This window comes from Chiloscyllium plagiosum, unplaced genomic scaffold, assembly GCF_037043375.1.
Source record: "Chiloscyllium plagiosum isolate Xiang-an unplaced genomic scaffold, Cpla_swu_hap1 HiC_scaffold_13, whole genome shotgun sequence".
Taxonomy (NCBI): Eukaryota; Metazoa; Chordata; class Chondrichthyes; order Orectolobiformes; family Hemiscylliidae; genus Chiloscyllium; species Chiloscyllium plagiosum.
In genome coordinates, this window is record NW_028270151.1 from 83,521,014 (window position 1) to 83,540,135 (window position 19,122).

Sequence of the window (19,122 nt, forward strand, 5' to 3'; positions counted from 1 at the left end):
CTATTGCAACATACTTCCACCAATGTAAGTATGGGGGAATTGCATCTGAGGCCTTACTATAAATCAAATTTCCTTCTTTGTGGGATGCAGCTGTCACTGGCTAGGTCAGCACTTATTGTCCATCCCTAACAACCCGAGTGAAGGTGTGTGTGAATGTGGGTAAGTCAGAGAGGAACCTGCAGGTTCTTCCATACATCTGCTGCCCTTGTCCTTCTAGGTGGTTGAGGTTACAGATTTGGAAGGTACTGTTGTAAGAGCATGGGTCTCGCAGATGTCCATATTAATGCTACTGCAGGCCAGTAGATGGAGGGAATGAATGTTTAAGTTTGTGGATAGAGCTTCAATCAAGCAGACTGTTTGTCCTTAACAGTGTGGAGCTTCTAGAATGTTCTGAAAACTGCATTTATCCAGCAAAGCGGGGAGTATTCCATCAGACTCTTGACCTGTGTTTCACTGTTGATGCACAGACTTTGGGGAGTCAGAAGGTGAATTATTAGCTACAGCATTCCCAGTTTCTTATCTGCTCTTGTAGCCACAGCACACAAATAACTGTTCCAGTTTAATTTCTGATCAATTGTAGCTTAAAGGATGTTGATAGCGGGAAATTCAGCAACTGTAAGACTATTGAACCTCAAGGAGGATGGTTAGGTTATCTCTTGTTGGAAATGGTCATTGCCTGGCACTTATGTGATGACAGTGTAACTTACCATTTATCTGTTCGAGTTTAAATGTTGTCCAGGTTTTGCTGTATATGGACACTGACTGCTCAGAACCTGAGGCAAGAGATGCTGAACATTGTGTAATCTCCAATGAACATTTCACTTTTACTATATTAACTCAATTACGCTCCTTTTGTCACAGTCTCACAGAACATCATTAAGTTAGATTGACAAGTCCACCAATTGATGAATTCTTATTGGATAACTTTTATCATTTTAATTCTGTCACAAATAATTTGCTGATTTTAAGATGTCGCAGAGATTTAAATGAAAAGGAATTACTACTGGTTCTTTCTGACTTGTTCAGTGTTTACTGCCCATTGGCAAACAGAAATCTTTGTGTGATCAGAATTGCTGAAAGAGGTGGGTTTAACCTCTCCGTGCTTGTGTGATAGAAAGGTCGTGTTGCCTGTCACAGTTTGTGGTTGGTAATAACATTCCTGGCTAAAATACATGTGGCTAATAATTGACAGGCAGCGTTGAAGTAAACATGGTTGAAAAAAAGAATGATCATTTTATGGTAATCTTTAACAGCGAAGTTTTACACAAATATTTTAATAATGAAATATTACAATACCAAGGAAAATATGAATACTGGTTAGTCATAGTAATAATTTCCGTCTTGTGTAATGTCACCATTAAGTACAAGGCAATTGATTGTGGCAAATACTGTAATTGGACACAAGTCAACTTAGTGAGATGGGTCAGCACCTTTGAAACTTGACCCTAATCCGGTTGTACATCCAGTACAAAGCGAGGCACGATGACACGGACTCGACTGGATTCAAGATGTCACTGTAATTCAGTGCACTGTAATTCTAGAGGCAGAAACAAATTCAGTTCTTCAAGGCATCAACTGAAACAGGACTCACCCTCCAAAAAGGTGAACCTCAGAGGAATTGAGAGTCGACCTCCAGTTAAGGTATGGTGATCAGTCATTTCAGAGTTAGTTTGGTAGTTCCATTATTCTGGGCTCAATCAATGCTTTCTCCAGGTGGTTTGAGGCATGCATGCCAGAATCTCCACAGGGTGATCTGTTGTTTCACTTTGGTTTGGGTATAATCAGAGAGCAACCTCAATTTTCAGTGCATGAGGCGAGAGGGTGAGGCTCAGCCCTTGATGATGGGTGACTGTCTGTGTGGAGTTTGCACATTCTCCCCATGTGTGCATGGGTTTCCTCCGGGTGCTCCAGTTTCCTCCTCCAGTCCAAAGACGTGCAGGTTAGGTGGATTAGCCATGATAAATTGCCCAGTAGTGTCCTCGGATGTGTAGACTATATAGATTATCCATGGGCAATGTTGGGTTCCATGATAGGATGGGGGGGTTGGGTCTGGGTGGGATGCTCTTCGGAGCATAGACCCAATGGCCTGAATGATCTCTTTGCACACCGTAGCAATCCTACAATTCCATGATAAATAGGCAGCGGGTGCATGGTGAATGCCTCAGCTCCCATGTAGGATTGAAGATTTATCTAAAATGCCAAGAACACTGTGCAATCCCCACATCAGCGCTGACCCCTTATAGGACAAGGGGGTCCCTGCTATAGGAAAGATGATGTGAAACTTGAAAGGGTACAGAAAAGGTTAACAGGGATGTTGCCAGGGTTGAAAGGTTTGAGCTACAGGGAGGGACTGAATAAGCTGGGGCTAAATTCTCTGGAGCATCGGAGGTTGAGGGGTGATGTTATAGAGGTTTATAAAATCATGATGGGTCTGGATAGAGTGAATAGTTGAGGTCTTTTCCCCACGGTGGGGGAGTCCAAAACTGGAGGGCAAAGGTTTAAAGTGAGAGGGGAAAGGGACCTAAGGGGCAACATTTTCACATAGAGGGTGGTGCGTGTATGGAATGAGCTGCCAGAGAAAGTGGTGGAGGCTGGTACAATTGCAACATTTAAAAGGCATCTGGATGGGTGTCAGAATAGAAAGGGTTTCGGGTAATCTGGGCCAAATGCTGGCAAATTGGATCAGATTAATTTAAGATGTCTGGTCAGCATGGATGATTTGGACCAAAGAGTCTATTTCCTTTCTGTACATCTCTAATACTGTATGAAAACATAAGTCCATCCTCTGAACTATCTTCCAGTTAGTGGAACACTTACCCACACACCCAGCTCGGAGGGAACATTCACTGTATTCAGACTGGGGAGGTAAACATTTTAACCTGGCTCAGGTGAAATGCTGCTTTTCCGTCCTGCTGACTTCAGTCAAGTGAGGTGGGTATACTGCACCTATTCCTGTCAGCTTCCAGACTGGCAGATTAGGTTAAAAGCAGTCCTTCTGCAGTATCTCACTTCACAATAAATAATGATCAGTCAAGGGAGATAGGTGTCTTTACCATTGGGTCTAAAGATTAAGTTTGTTCGACAGTTTGCACTGTTGACCTGCTAACACGGGTCATTGCAATGGAGGAACTCTGGGGATTGATGACTTTAAATTAAGTGACTTGCATTGGAAAGATTTTTCCTAACCACTCAGATTTCCCAAGAAATAAAATTATTGAGTGTACTGACAGTTTAAGCATTATTGAGTTAATATGCACATTCTTTCTAATGTGGCATTGCCCTTTGAACTAACATTTATTTTTGTAGATTTTTCATTTAGATCTTAATAAACCTTAAATTTTATGGACACTTTTATATGGGAAGGATGTGCTTATCTTGCGATAATAGGACTATTGCATCTTTGACGTAGAAGGAAGCCATTTGGTCCAGTCTGCCTCTGCTAGCTCTTTGAAAGAGCTATCCAATTAGTCCCACTCATTTACTCATGCCATTGTCAAGTACTTAATTAAGAGATAGAATCAGTACAGTGTGGAAGTAGGCTATTTGGCCCATCAAGACCACACCAACTCTCTAAAGACACAGCCATACAACCCTGTGGTTACCACTGCTGCCTCACAGTGCCAGAGTCCCAGGTTCAATTCCAGCTTCAGGCAACTGTCTGTGTGGAGTTTGCACATTCTCTCCATGTCTGTGTGGGTTCCTCTGGGTGCTCTGCTTTCCTCCCACAGTCCAAAGGTGTTCAGGTTAGGTAGATTGGCCATGCTGAATTGTCCATAGTGTTCAGGGATGTATATGTTAGGTGCATTAATCAGGGGAAATGTCGAGTAATAGGCTAAGGGAATGGATATGGGTGGGATACTCTTCGGAGAGTCAATTGGACATGTTGGGCCAAATGGCCTGTTTCCACACGATAGGGATTCTAAGTCAACCCTCATAATTTTATATCCTTTATAAGGTCACCCCTCAACCTCCTTGCTCCAGTGAAAGAGGTCCCTGCGTACCCAACTCACACTGTTTAACAGTTCACCCTCTTCTCAGTGCTTTTGAGATCTCTTTTCAGGAGAAAAGTTCATGACATTTTAGCACGGGGACAGGAAAGAGTGGGAATCATGTACCAAAGAGACTTTTCTCAGTCCAGATATTCTTGCTATGGGTTGAATTAGATTAAGTTTTTAAAAAAAGCTAGTGGATCAGATCTTTATCTTTGTGTTCCACAGCAGTCACTGAAGAACAATCGGAAGTCATGAAACTACAGAAGAAATTTTGCCTGGCCACCTTGCTTGTGTTTGCTTGTATTATCCTGTACAGACAACCTCAGCTCATCATCAATTTTGAACAAATGATGGGTAAACTTGATATTGATTATCCCAGCCCAGATACAACCCCTGGGATCATGTTTGTAGATTCCACCAATGAAATGGCTCCCTCAGCATTGACCATTTGCTCCATTGAGTCAGCTGCTCATGCGAATCCTGAGAAACCCATTTATTATTTCCTGGTGGGATTCAATGGGAATTTATCTGACTATCCAGATCAGACCACAACCTTCCAAATTCTTTTAGCAATGAGAAACGTCGTCCTCTTACCCTTGAACCTCAAAACACTCTTCGCAAACACACCTTTCGATGGCTGGTATCAACAGGTAAGGAATCCTCTGAACTACTTTCGGCTCTAATTGGACAAAGCTCGAGTTAACCCTTTGGTTGAGCAAAGTGACTTTTTGTTTCTTGGTTAAACCAGTTGATGAAATTCCAAGGGTGAAGAATGGCCAAGTGTTCTGTTGAAGATCTTGGTGTTGGCTTCCTGCTCTCAGCCCACAGGTTTTAAACATGTTCTTCGGCACCCACACCCAGACCTTTCATACACTGACCCTTTCACACCCTGACCTTTAATCACACTGCTGATAAGAGGAAGAAGAACTTGAGGGCATAGATTTAAAGTGACCTGCAAAGAAGGTTGAATGAAGTGAGGGAAGTCTTATTCACACAACGAGTGATTACGGTCTGAAGTTCACTGCCAGGAAGTGTGGAGGTGGCAGGTTTAATTGAAACATTCGCATTGAATGATAATTGGTATGCAAATAATGTATGGGGGAATAGGGAGAAAGCTGGATGTTGGTACCAGGTATTGACACTGTCTTAACGAGTCAGTGTAAACACAATGGGCCGAATAGCCTCCCACTGTGACAAAAAAATTCTGGGAGTGCCTATTAACCTCAGATATTCTCACTGATTTGGCAAAGTAGAAAACAATGGGATCAAAATGAAGGAAACCTTGACTCCAATATGTTTTCCATCAGAGGAAGTGGTGGTACAGTTACAACAGGTACAGCTGCAACATCTAAAAGACATTTGGATAAGTGCGTGAATTGGAAAGGTTTGGAGTGTACAGGCCAAGTGCAGGCAAGTTTGACTACTTTAGTTTGGGAACATGGCTGGCATGGATTAGTTGGACCAGAGGGTCTGTTTCCATTCCTGTATAACTGTATGACTCTACAAGCTGCCTCCACCACCCTCTCAGGCAGCAGGTTCTATATTTCTCCCCCTTTCAGAATCCACTCTGAGACATTCCCGACACTGGCACCAGGGAGACCATTCGAGAATGTTGTTTGCTGCCACATTACCATCTGTCAGTTTCCCTTATGATCGAGACCCCATCACTAAAACCGTCTCAGTCCTTTTCCTCCCTGCTGTGCAGCACAGCTATCTGTGGTGACACAAATTGAGCTGCTCCCCTGACAGGCCATTCCCACCAACCGCACTCCCCCCAAGAATATACAACAAGGCATATCCCATTAATACTAAAGAGTACGGGGGGGGGGGGCGGGGGAGAAATTAAGAATCATTACTATTACCAGAGAAATAGTAAAGGCAGATAATTCCCATGGAACCTGATGGCTTGCATCCTCAAATCCTAAAAGAAATACATACAGAGATAGTGGGTGCATTGGACGTAATTATAAGAATTAGAATCCCTACATGTGGAAACAGGCCATTTGGCCCAACAGTCCACACCGACCTTCTGAAGAGTAACCCATCCAGATCCATTCCCCCAACCCTATTACTCTACATATCCTCTGACTAATGCACCTAACCTACACGTCCCTGAACACTATGGACACTTTAGCATGGCCAACTCACCTAAGCTGCAAATCTTTGGACTGTGGGAGGAAACCGGATCACCCAGAGGAAACCCACGCAGACACGGGGAGAATGTGCAAATTCCACACAGACAATCGCCCGAGGCTGGAATTGAACCTGGGTCCCTAGTACTGTGAGGCAGCAGTACTAACCACAGAGCCACCGTGCCACCCTCTAAGTTTCCAAAAAGCAATAGATTCTGGAGAAGTACTAGTGGATTGGAAAACTGCTGATGTGATACTCCTGTTCAAAAATGGAGGGAGGCATATTTGGGTAACTATAGGCTGATTAGCCTAGCATGTATTACAATCAATTATTAAGGAACATTGGAAAAATCATAATCTAATCAGCCTGGCTTCATAAAAGGAAAATCATGTCTGACTAAGTTATTAGAGTTTTTTGAGGAAGTATTAAACCGAGTGGATTTTGGTCCCTTATTTAAGGAAAGACATCATTTCACGTGCACTAGAATGATCCCTGGTATGCAGGGACTGTCTTATGAGCAAACGTTAAACAGGTTGGGACTCTATTCATTAGAGTTTAGAGGAATGAGAGGGGATCTCACTGAAAGGGCTTGACAGGGTAAATGCTGAGAGGATGGTTCTTCTCATGGGACAGTCTAGGACCAGAGGGCATAGTCTCAGAATAATTTAAGACTGAGATGAGGAAGAATTTCTTCTCTCAGAGGGTTGAGTGTCTTTGTAACTCCTTGTCACGGAGAGCTGTGGGGCAGAGTCTTTGTGTACATTTAAGACTGATAGATGGATTCTTGATCAGTCGGTGCATAGAGGGTTACGGGGAAAGGACAGACAAGTGGACGTGAGGAATGTTGGGTCAGCCATGATACTATTGAATGGTGGAACAGACTCAAAGAGCCAAATGGCCTACTCCTGTTCCTATTTCTTATGTTCTTATGGTCTTCCTTCCCTTAACATTCCCAGCTGTTACTTGCTTGAAATGCATTTAATTTCTAAGCTTTGCCAATTCTGACAGAAGTTCATCAATCTGAAACATTGGGCTGATTATATTGCACCCTCCCTTCCCCCACCCCAACAACTCTGAGTTGAAAGATAAGGATGGGTGAGGGTACAAAATTGGGTGTTATGGGAGCCATTTCCACCAGTTATCCATCTGCCCCAATACCTCATGCTCCTCTGTACCAGTGGAGGGGCAAACTTTAAAAGGCCCACCACAACCTCCCCTCCTCTGGCCCAATTGAATGGGTAATAAATGGCCACCCAAGAGTCTCCTTCAACTGCTTTTGGGATCGTACCTGCAGAAGAACAGGTCCCTGCCTAACAAGTTTCATGAGTTGGGTTAGTAGCTCAGCAAGAGTGAATCATTGAATCATTAATAGGTACTCTGCCACCACAGGATCCTTCCCAAGGTCTTCCAACCCTCATTTTCCCCACCCAACCCTTGTCTGTACACCCTTACCCCATACTCCTCAACAAGACCAGTGAGCCCGACGTCGTTGGTGGGCAAGTTATTGGAGTGAATCCTGAGGGACAGGATGTACATGTATTTGGAAAGGCAAGGACTGATTAGGGATAGTCAACATGGCTTTGTGCATGGAAAATCATGTCTCACAAACTTGATTGAGGTTTTTGAAGACGTACCAAAGAGGATTGATGAGGGCAGAATGGTGGACGTGATCTAGATGGACTTCAGTAAGGCGTTCGACTGGTGAGACTGGTGAGCAAGGTTAGATCTCATGGAAAACAGGGAGAACTCACCATTTGGATACAGAACTGGCTCAAAGGTAGAAGACAGAGGGTGGTGGTGGAGGGTTGTTTTTCAGACTGGAGGCCTGTGACCAGTGGAGTGCCACAAGGATCGGTGCTGGGCCTTCTACTTTACGTCATTCACATAAATGATTTGGATGTGAGCATAAGAGGCATAGTTAGTAAGTTTGCTGATTACACCAAAATTGGAGATGTAGAGGACAGCAAAGAAGGTTACCTCAGATTACAATGGGATCTTGATCAGATGGGCCAATGGGCTGAAAAGTGGCAGATGGAGTTTAATTTAGATAAGTGCGAGGTGCTGCATTTTGGAAAAGCAAATCTTAGCAGGACTTATCCACTTAATGATAAGGTCCTAGGGAGTGTTGCTGAACAAAGAGACCTTGGAGTGCAGGTTCATAGCTCCTTGAAAGTGGAGTCACAGGTAGATAGGATAGTGAAAGAGGCGTTTGGTATGCTTTCCTTTATTGGTCAGAGTATTGAGTACAGGAGTTGGGAGATAATGTTGTGACTGTACAGGACATTGGTTAGGCCACTGTTGGAATATTGCATGCAATTCCGGTCTCCTTCCTATCAGAAGGAGGTTATGAAACTTGAAAGGGTTCAGAAAAGATTTACAAGGATGTTGCAAGGGTTGGAGGATTTGAGCTATAGGGAGAGGCTGAATAGGCTGGGGCTGTTTTCCCAGGAGAGTCGGAGGCTGAGGGGTGACCTTATAGAGGTTTATAAAATCATGAGGAGCAGGAATAGGGTAAATAGACAAAGTCTTTTTCCTGGGCTCCAGGAGACCAGAACTAGAGGGCATAGGTTTAGGGTGAGATGGGAAAGTTATAAAAGAGACCTAAGGGACAACTTTTTCATGCAAAGGGCAGTGCGTGTGTGGAATGAGCTGCCAAAGAAAGTGATAGAGGCTGGTACAATTGCAACATTTAAAAGGCATCTGGATGGGTATATGAATAGGAAGGGTTTGGAGAGATACGGCCAAGTGCCAGCAAATGGAACTAGATTAGGTTAGGATATCTGGTCAGCATGGACGAGTTGGACCGAAGGGTCTGTTTCCATGCTGTGCATCTCTAAGACTCAATCGCTGTCCCTACTACCTTAATGTCTGTGTTCCATTTCTGCACACCAAGCTCAGAATAGTCTACAGTACCAGCAGTGGCCACATCTCCTGTTGGCACTATAACCGATGAGCTATTAGCCACTTGACTGGTTGGTAGAAGTCAGCAATGGGACTTCTTCTCCACATCTCCTGACAGCCATTAAATGTCTGTGGAACGGAGACACGACCGCCCCCTGCATTTGTGCCTGCGCAGGGTGACCCTGGTCTGTAGTCCCAAATCCCCATAGGATCAAGCCCATTAAAGCTGTTTTACTTACTCCATGGTAGTGGCCTCACCTATGAAGTTCCACCAGCATTTTCTGATTTTATTTCTGATTTACAGCAGCTGCAGTACTTGGTTATTTTCTAAATTAATGTCCGATCTAAGCTGAATGGTGGGGAAACCAACTAGTTTTTGGACCCCACTGGATGACTACAAAGGGCAGCATGATGGCTGACAGCACCAGGGACCTGGGTTCGACCTTGGGTGACTGTCTGTGTGGAATTAGCATGTCCTATGGGTTTCCTCTAGTTGCTCCAGTTTCCTCCCACAGTCCAAAGGTGTGCAGGTTAGGGTGGATTGGCCATGTTCAATTGCCCACAGTGTCCGGGGATGTGCAGGCTAGGCGGATTAGTCATGAGAAATTTGGCATTACAGAGTTAGGGTTGGGGGGTGGGTCTGCATGGGTTGCTCAGAGAGTTAGTGCAGACTTGAGGGTGCAAATGGCCTCTTTCCACAGTATAGGGATTCTGTGTTTCTCCATTCAAAACCAGTCTCATCTCTTACCTTCTTTTACTGTACCATTACAAAGAAACCTCATTAGATTTCAATGAAGTCTTCAGGACCATATGTGATTTTCACGTCATGACCAAAAAGTGTGTTCCTTTAGATCCCTTGACCTTATACCATTTAATTCAAGGGATTGGTTATCCTTTGATCTCCATGAATTGATTTCAACTTCCTTTAATGTATTAGGTACTTCGCAGCTAATGGATCTCCAGTTAATATTCTGCTCCTCAATGAATTTTTTATGCTTAAATAATATTGATACTACGACTGGCTCTCTGTGGAATTTCTGACAGGGAGATGGATACAGCATTTTATGAAGACAGCAGTATTATATTGTGTAATATACAATAATTTGATGCCAAATAGCATTACTCATAACATGAGATTGACCGGAAAATAATTTATAGCACAGGAACAGACCGTTCAGTCCAATTTCTCGATTCTAGTGGTTTTGCTCCAAATAACTCTCTCAACAGGTCATCCAGTTCATCTCAGTCTGTAAAATATCCTCCGTTCATTTCACCTAATGTTCTTCTTGAACTAAATTCATCTTCGATACGCTACATGTGGCAAATTGGATTATTTTCTAAAGGGAATTATAGAATCCCTACCATGTGAAAACAGGCAATTCAGACCACTGAGTCCGTATTGTCCCTCTGAAGCGCATTCCACCCAGACCCACACCAGTAACCCTGCATTTCCAGCCTACCCTGCACATCTTTGGACTGTGGGAGGAAATCAGAGCACCTAGAATCTCACACATCAAAGGGAGAACGTGCAAACTCCACACAGACAGCTGCCCAATGGTAGAATCAAACCTGGATCCCTGGTGCTATGAAGCAGCAGTACTAACCACTGAACCACCATGTCACCCTGTCAGGTATGATTCTGCAAGTATGACTGTGTCAAGCTGTTGCTTAAATAGTCTGTGAGGCAACTCTCCCAATTTTGGCAGTGGTCCCCAGATGTTAGTAAGGAGGACTTTGCAGAGTCGACAGGGCTGTTTCTACTGTTATCTTTTGCAGTGCCTAGGTCACTGCCAGGTGATCCGTCCAGTTTCATTTCTTTGTTGAAACTTGTAGCGATTGATACAACTGAGTGGCTTGCTCGGTCATTTCAGAGGGAAGTTGAGAGTCAACAATGTTGTGGGTCTGGAGTCAAATGTAGGCCAGACCAGGTGAGGATCATAGATTTCCATTAATGTAGGACCTTAGTGAGCCAGATCGGCTTTTCTGACAACTGACAATGGTTTCATAAGACCAAAAGACATAGGAGCAGAAATTAAGCCATTCAGCCCAACAAGTCTGCTCTGCCATTCAATCATGGCTGATTCATTTCTCAGAGGAGAAAGTGAGGACTGCAGATGCTGGAGATCAGAGCTGAAAATGTGTTGCTGGAAAAGCGCAGCAGGTCAGGCAGCATCCAGGGAACAAGAGAATCGATGTTTTGGGCATAAGCCCTTCTTCAGGAATGAGGAAAGTGTGCCAAGCAGGCTAAGATAAAAGGTAGGGAGGAGGTACTTGGGGGAGGGGCGTTGGAAATGCGATAGGTGGAAGGAGGTCAAGGTGAGGGTGATAGGCCGGAGTGGGGTGGGGGCGGAGAGGTCAGAAAGAAGATTGCAGGTTAGGAAGGCGGTGCTGAGTTCGAGGATTTCCAACGCCCCTCCCCTAAGTCCCTCCTCCCTACCTTTTATCTTAGCCTGCTGGACACACTTTCCTCATTCCTGAAGAAGGGCTTATGCCCGAAATGTCGATTCTCCTGTTCCTTGGATGCTGCCTGACCTGCTGCACTTTTCCAGCAACACATTTTCAGCTCTGATTAATTTCTCAACCCTATTCTCCCACTTTCACCATGTAAACCTTGATCCCCTTGACCGTCAAAAAGCTATCTATCTCTGTCTTAAATATGGTTATTAGTTGATTCTTAATTCCAGGTATATTTTATTAAATTCAATATTCACCATCTGCCATGGCAGGCTTCAAACCTGGGTCCACTGAACATTATCTGAGTTTCCGGATTTCTTGTATAGCGATCATACCACCCAGCCATTGCCTCCCCAAAAGGAGTTTAAGCAGGGTTGATCCCTTGGCTTGATGGTATTTTTATAGTGATGAATATGCCGGGCCATGTTACAGATTGTGTTGGAGCATAATCTGCTGCTGATGACCAATGCCCAAACTTTGGTTGCTCGATTTGTTCAAACTCTGTCTCATTTAACGCAGTAATAGTGCCACACAACACAATGACATGTTGTGCGGCAATAATCGCAATATGAAAACGGGACTTTGTCTCCAGCAGTGGTTACCTTTACTAACGTTGTCATGGACAGCTACATCAAACCAGGCATATTGGTGAGGATGAGGTCAAGTATGTTTCTCCCTCTTGGTTTCTTCATCATCTACTACAGACCGAGTCTAGCAGCAATGTCCTTTAGTTTAACCAGTTGGGTCAGTGGTGGTGCTGCCAAGCCACTCTTCATGACGTATATTGAAGACCCCACCCAGAATATATTCTGCCCTTGCCACCCTCAGTACTTCCTCCAAGTGATGATCAACATGAAAATTTCATAAGCTGGAGGGAGGATAGTTGGTAATTAGCTGAAGGTTTCTTTCCCCATGTTTGACCTGACACCATTAGATTTCACAGTATTAAGACTCAATATTGAGGACTGTCAGGGAAACTTCTTTCTGACCACATATCACCACACCACCATCTCTGCTTGGTCTGACCTGCCCTTGGGCAGGGATGGTGATTGTGGTATCTGAGAATTTGTAAGGTATGGTTTTGTGAAAATTACTATAACAGGCTTGCTTCACTAATCTGCGAAACAGCTCCCCAAATTTGGCTTAATCCCCCAGATGTTAGTAAGAAGGTTTTTGCCGGGTCAACAGAGCTGAATTTGCCGCTGTCATTTCTGATGCCAATGGCAATCATCTCTCCATCATTCTCTATGTGCTGACTCCACTTTTCACCCTCTCTACAAACTTTAAGCGAACAGTTAGTCTGTATTTGGATCATTGCTCCTAGATCTGCAAGCAAGACCTCAAAAGATAATAATCACCAAATTATTCCTGGTGCCACACCTAGTGATTGTAGGAACAGGAGAATTGAACAGATAGCTCATGACTGAAGGAATGGTTATGGAAGGACAGAATTTCTGTTTTGTTTTTTATGTTCACTCTTGGCACTTATGCATTGCTGGCATTAATTTGCCATCCCTTGTTGTCCTTGAGAAGGTGGTGGTGAGCTGCCTTCTTGAACTGCTGAAGTCCACCTACTGTAGGCTGGCTCTCTACACCCTTAGGGGAGGAATTCCAGGACTCCTACCCAGCAACAGTGAAGGAACAGCAATATATTTCCAAGTCAGAACAATAGATGGCTTGTTTGGGAACTTGCACCTGGTGGTGTTCCCGCGTATCTGCTGTCCTGGGCCTTCTAGATGAAAGTGATTTTGGGTTTGGAAGGTGCTGCCAAAGGATTTTTGTTGAATTTCAGCCAAGAATCTTGTAGATAGTACACACTGCTACTACTGAGCATCAGTGGAGGAAGTAGTGGATGCTTGTGGATGTAGTGCCAAACAAGCAGACTGCTTTGTTCTGGTTGGTGTCAAACTTCTTAGTTGTTGTTGGAGCTGCACTCATCCAGTCAAATAGGGAATAATCATCACACTCCTAACTTGCACCTTTTTGTAGATGGTGGACAGGTTTTGGGGAGTCAGGAAGTGAGTTACTCATTGCAGTATTCCTAGCCTCTGACCTGCTCTTGTAGCCACTGTGTTTATGTGGCAAGCCCAGTTGGGTTTCTGGTCAATGATAACCCAAAGGATATTGATAGTGGCGAATGCAGTGATGGTAACATCATTGAATGTCAAGGGCCATTGTTAGATTGTCTCTTATAGTGTGGTGTGAATTTTACTTGCTATTTGTCAGCCCAGGCTTAGATATTGTCCAGATTTTGTTGCATTTGGACATGTACTGCTTCAGTATCTGAAGAGTCGTGAATGGTGCTGAGCATTGTGGAATCATTGGCAAACATTCCCACTTCTGACCTTGTGATGGAGGAAAGGTCACTGATGAAGCAGCTGAAGGTGATTGGGCCTGCAGAGGAACTCCTGTCATGGAGAGGAGATGACTGACCTCCAACAACCCCAAATATCTTCCTCTGAGACCTTCTCAAGGACAACTAGGGATGGCAAATTAATGCCAGCAATGCATAAGTGCCAAGAGTGAACATAAAAAACAAAACAGAAATTCTGACCTTCCATAACCATTCCTTCAGGTATGACTCGAACCACCAGAGTGTTTGCCACCTGATACCAATTGATTCCAGTTTAGCTTGGGCTCCTTGATGTCACACTAATCAAATGTGGTCTTGATGTCATACTCACCTCACCTCTGGAATTCAGCTCTTTTGTCCATGTTTGAATCAAGGCTATCAAGGTCAGGAATTGAGTGCCCTGGCAGAACATAAACTGAGTGTGACTGAACAGGTTTCTTGATATCACATAGAGTAAATTGAATTAGCTGAATTGGGCATGACTGGCAGAGGTTGAGATAAATTATCTACTCAGCCTTTCTGCCTGAAAATTGTTGAAAATTCTTCAACCTTATCTTTTGCACTGATGTTTTTGGCTCTTCCATCATTAAGGATGGGGATATTTGTGGGGCTTCCTCCTCGAGTGAGTTGTTTACTTCTCCACCACCTTTCATGACTGGACGTAGCAGGACTGCAGAGTTTAGATCTGATCTGTTGGCTGTGGGATCGCTAAACTATATCACTTGCTGCTTATGCTGTTTGGCACGAAAGTTGTCCTGTTTTGTATCTTCACCAGATTGACACATTTTTATTTTAACATATGCCTGGTGTTGCTCCTGGCGTGCCCTCCTGCATTCTCCATTGAACCAAGGTTGATCCCCTAGCTTGATGACAATGGTTGAGTGGAGGATATGCCAGGCCATGATGTTGGTAGAGTACATTTCTGCTGCTGTTAATGGCCCACAATGCCTCATGGATGCCAAGTCTTGAGTTTGAGATCTGTTTGAGGTCTGTTCCATTTAGCACGGTGATAGTGCCACACATGATGGAGTGTGTTCTCAACATGAAGGCAGGACTTCATTTCCACAAGGACTGTGCGATGCTTAATCTTGCCAACACTGTCATGATCAGAGGCATCTGCGATCATCAGATTGGTAAGGACGACGCCAAATGTGTTTTTCCCTCTTATTGGTTCCCTCACCACCTCCCTCAGACCCAGTCCAGCAGTGATGTCCTTTAGGACCTGACCAGCTCGATCAGAAGTGCTGCTGCTGAGTCACTCTTGGCGGTGAGCATTGAAATCCCCCAGCCAGAGTCTACTTTTTGCCCTTGCCACCCTTACTGCTCCCTTCAAGTGTTGTCCAACATGGAGGAGTACAGATTCATCAGCTAAAGGAAGACAGTATATAGTAATCAGCAAGAGGTTTCCTTGCCCATGAGTCTTCATGGTGTCTGAAGTCATTAAGTAATTCACAACTGCATTATTTCCATCTTAGCCCACTTTCTCCACATTGCCTTCCAAACATCAACAGGCTGCCAGGTTCCACAAGTACAGCGCTAACACCCAGTTCTCGCTCACCACCATTTCTCCCAACCTTGCCAATGCTTCAAATATCACACCATTTGCCCAACACCTAGTCCTGGTTGAGCAGAAATTCAGAATCCCAGAACTGTTGCAGCACAGAAAGAGACCATTTGGCCCAATGTTTCTTCATGGGCTATACAAATGAGTATTCACTTAATGACACTCTCCGCCTTCACCCTGTATATTAGTCCTTTCCAAATCGCAGTCCAACTCCCTTTCAAATGCCTCCAATAGATCTGCCACAATCTCAGGCAATGCAATCCAGATACTAGCCATTCTATGCAAAGGAACACTTTTTCTTTGTTTTTACTTCTTTTGTCACATACATCTCCGGTATCATCTCACAACAAGAAACAATTGCCCCTGTTTGCTCTGCCCAGACCCTTCATGATTTTGAACACATCGATCAGATATCCTCTCGGTTTGCTCATTGCCCAGGAAAACAGTTCCAGCTTCTCCAATCTATTTTCATGACTGAAATCCTTCATTTCTGGAAGCATTTTCATAAACCTCTTCTGCCATTCACAAACTGGGTCATATTTGATCCAAAGATTAGCTTCTGGCTACATATCTACTCCGTCACTGAAGACTGCCGAATTGCACCTCTGAAACATCACCAATTTCCACTTGTCCCTCCTCTTAAAAAAGGAATCCTAGTATGATGCAGTAGGAGTGTCCCTATCTGTAAATCAGGATGTCCAGATTCAGATCCCACTTGCTCCTGATGTTTGTCGTAATGTTGACGACTCCCAGAGGAACTCCCTCCTGACTGTATACTATTAAGGTACATATGTGATCCTGAGGGATCTTGACAGGTCGGAAGGGTGTTTCCTCTTGTCAGAAAATCTATGGCTAGCATTCACTGCTTAAATTTAAGAGGATCACCTGATCACCATCTCTATGTTTCCAGTAAGATGGCGGTGGACTGGGCCTTCTGAGCCTTGGGGCATGTCCACAGCAGACATTTTTCTTTTACCTTCTTATCTTTCTTCTCTCTGTCTTTCCTGTTTTTTCCCCTTTCCTTTCTCTTTTACTTGCTGAAGAGCTGGGTCGTGGCAGCTGCGGTATCGGAGTTTAGGTTCCCGGCTTCTGCATCGTCGAGGCCGTCCTAGCGGAGTCTGGGGTTCCCGGCGCAGTGTCTGCATCTGCCGCAGATTCAGGAGGCAGCAGCAGAGGGCGAGGTTGGGCCCCAGTACAGCAGACCCAGCGACAGAGACAGTGGGAGCATCAGTGTGGTGGGCCCGAAGCAGACTCATGGCGTCGGTGGAGTTGGGTGAGGTGAGGGTATCGGTAGAGGTGAGACGGCATTGAAGAGTGGTGACTTTCATTCCAGCCGCAGTGGCACAGTGAAGAGGACTCATGCCTGGCCACCATGGCCTACGACTGAGCGCTGAACAAGAAGGACTGTAAAATTCAACACTTCTTCCTTTATTTGTCTGCCTATATATTCCACGTTTTGGTTTATTTTTCTGTGTTTAAAGATGGAGCCAGAGAGTGCTGACACTGTACAACACTTTTCACTATACTTTGTACCAAAATGCACACAGCAATAAATAAATAAAACAAAATAAAAACATCTGGTTAATAATGTGGACCAGATTTGTCCTCTCCACGAAAGGTAGGACTAGTCTTATCTGACCAATTAGCATCCCATCAATTTAATCTCGATGATTAGCACAGCAATGGACAAGACAACAACAGGGCTGTCAAACATCCTTTAGCCAGCAATAAACTGCTTTCCTTTTCATTCCGGAGATGTGGATGTCACTGACTGGGCCTGGTTTATTGCTCGTTCCTAGTTACCCTTGAGAAGGTGCTAGTGAGCTGCCTTCTTGAACTACTGGAGTCCATGTGTTGTAGGTAGACCCACAATACCCTTAGGGAGGGCATTCCAAGATTTTGGTCATTGATAGCTGCTTATCCCAGGCCCAGGACATCGCAGGAAGAGTTTCTCAGGGCAATGTATTGGACTGCCTCTAAGCCATTTCAAGAATAGCTTCTTCCCTGCTGTTATTAGACTGCTGAATGAACCTCTCGAATTTCCAAATCTAATGCTGCTTTTGTACATCTCCTGTGCAACCGTAACTTTGTATGCCTCAACCTGTTCACCTGAATGTCCTTGTATGGTATGATCTGCCCACATTGCTCACAAAACCTTTCACTGTGCTCAGGTACATGTGACAACAATAATTCAAATCAACTACAACACAGTCTGGAATGTGCCACTGAGAAAGTGAATATGCTGTGCACAACAGCAATTCCACATCAAAGCATTAAAAGTTTATGGTAGCAAGCCAGCATTTCAAACCAACAGAAGTTAGAGGGAACGTCAATTTGGAGAATGTTTTAATCAGTGCAACTTGGTAGTCCTGTGGACAATCCCTCCCATCGTCCTGCTAATAATGGAGAGTAGGCTGATGTAGCAGAAATTGGACAGCTTGGTTTAGCTCTGCTTTTTGTGCGAGATCATCTTCCTGCTGCAAGAAGGCAGCAGACCCTGATTTCAAATGGGAAACTCTTCGCTGAGGATGGGAGAGCTTATTATAAGTGTTCAGCACAAGACTCAAATGTTTTCTGTGCACGAGAGAGAAAACTGCAGAGTCCGTTCCCCCACAGTGCCTTAATAAGCCTTGTGTTGACTAATGAGAGAGGGGGATCGCTAGAAAGCATGTGACAAGTCCCATTACTGTCTTCCTCATCATGTATTGTGGCCAGTGAAGTGTCATAACCGTGTTTACCCTTCCGGTCTAACAGCAGAATCTCCAGAGAATAGGTGAGCAACTTTACTTCGGCAATCATTCAGAAACAAACACAATGGGAGATGTGAGTTTGGAGGGGACACTGAGTGTTTCAGGTGTGTCCTTATTTTGTAAATAATTTGGTAAAAAGCTTCTCCTTGCAATGGCTTTGAAGGTTTAAAGGAGGAATTGTTGGGTAGCAATGGGCAATGGAAGTGGGAACCCACCCCAAATGATCACCTTTAACTCTCTGTATTGCAGGTAATTCCTGATTTGGAACAATATTGGGTTCACGTGCTCTCAGATGCCTGCAGACTGGCTCTGCTGTGGAAATATGGTGGTATCTACCTGGACACAGACATCATATCCTTAAAGCCACTGCCTTTCACAAATTTCATCTGTGCCCAACAGGAAAACCTAGCAAATGGTGCAGCCCTGGGATTTAGCCAACACCACAACTTCACGCAGAACTGCATGATTGATTACGTCAATAATTATCAGGGTGAAATCTGGGGTCACCAAGGCCCTCTGCTCATGAGCCGTGTATTGAGAAGGTGGTGTAAGACTGATGACCTGGATGAGTTTGTTGGTGCAAAGTGCAATGGCATTTCTTACCTGCCTTCCACGTTCTTCTATCCGATTCCATATGGCGAGTGGGAAAAATACTTTGAATATTGGACACTCGAGGATATCAGAGCCACTTTCGCAGAAACATACGGGGTACATATCTGGAATTTCTTAAGCTCTGAGCATCAGGATGATATAAATGATTGGAGAGGAGCACTATTAGAATACTTTTTCCATAAATATTGTCCAAGAACATTCAAGGCTTTTTACAGAAAGCGATGATTTAATTGAACCTTCTGTTTTGCCAGTTTGCATGTAATGTATATTCAAGATAATATTTCATATTGATTTGTTGTCTGAAAAAGTCAGAAAAACATTTTGCTAATAGTCCAGTAATTGCCATCTCCTGATTATTTACAC

General features: G+C 44.1%; 1 protein-coding gene across 5 annotated transcripts in view; it reads left to right on the forward strand.

Annotated features, from left to right (window-relative positions):
- The first annotated feature begins 1,358 nt into the window (after positions 1–1,358).
- The window catches only part of LOC122555727 (lactosylceramide 4-alpha-galactosyltransferase-like), a 28,956-nt gene continuing 11,192 nt past the window's right edge, over positions 1,359–19,122 (forward strand). Inside the window, exons 1-3 of one of the 5 annotated variants that reach the window (XM_087993857.1) lie at positions 1,359–1,641; positions 4,221–4,642; positions 18,397–18,855. In XM_087993857.1, coding sequence (XP_087849983.1) covers positions 4,244–4,642; positions 18,397–18,855 — 858 coding nt within the window. In that variant the 5' untranslated portion in view covers positions 1,359–1,641; positions 4,221–4,243. Of the gene's footprint in view, positions 1,642–4,217; positions 4,643–18,396; positions 19,115–19,122 lie in introns of those variants that run through there. The other 4 variants (XM_087993856.1, XM_087993858.1, XM_043701780.2 and 1 more) reach the window with 4 other exon arrangements.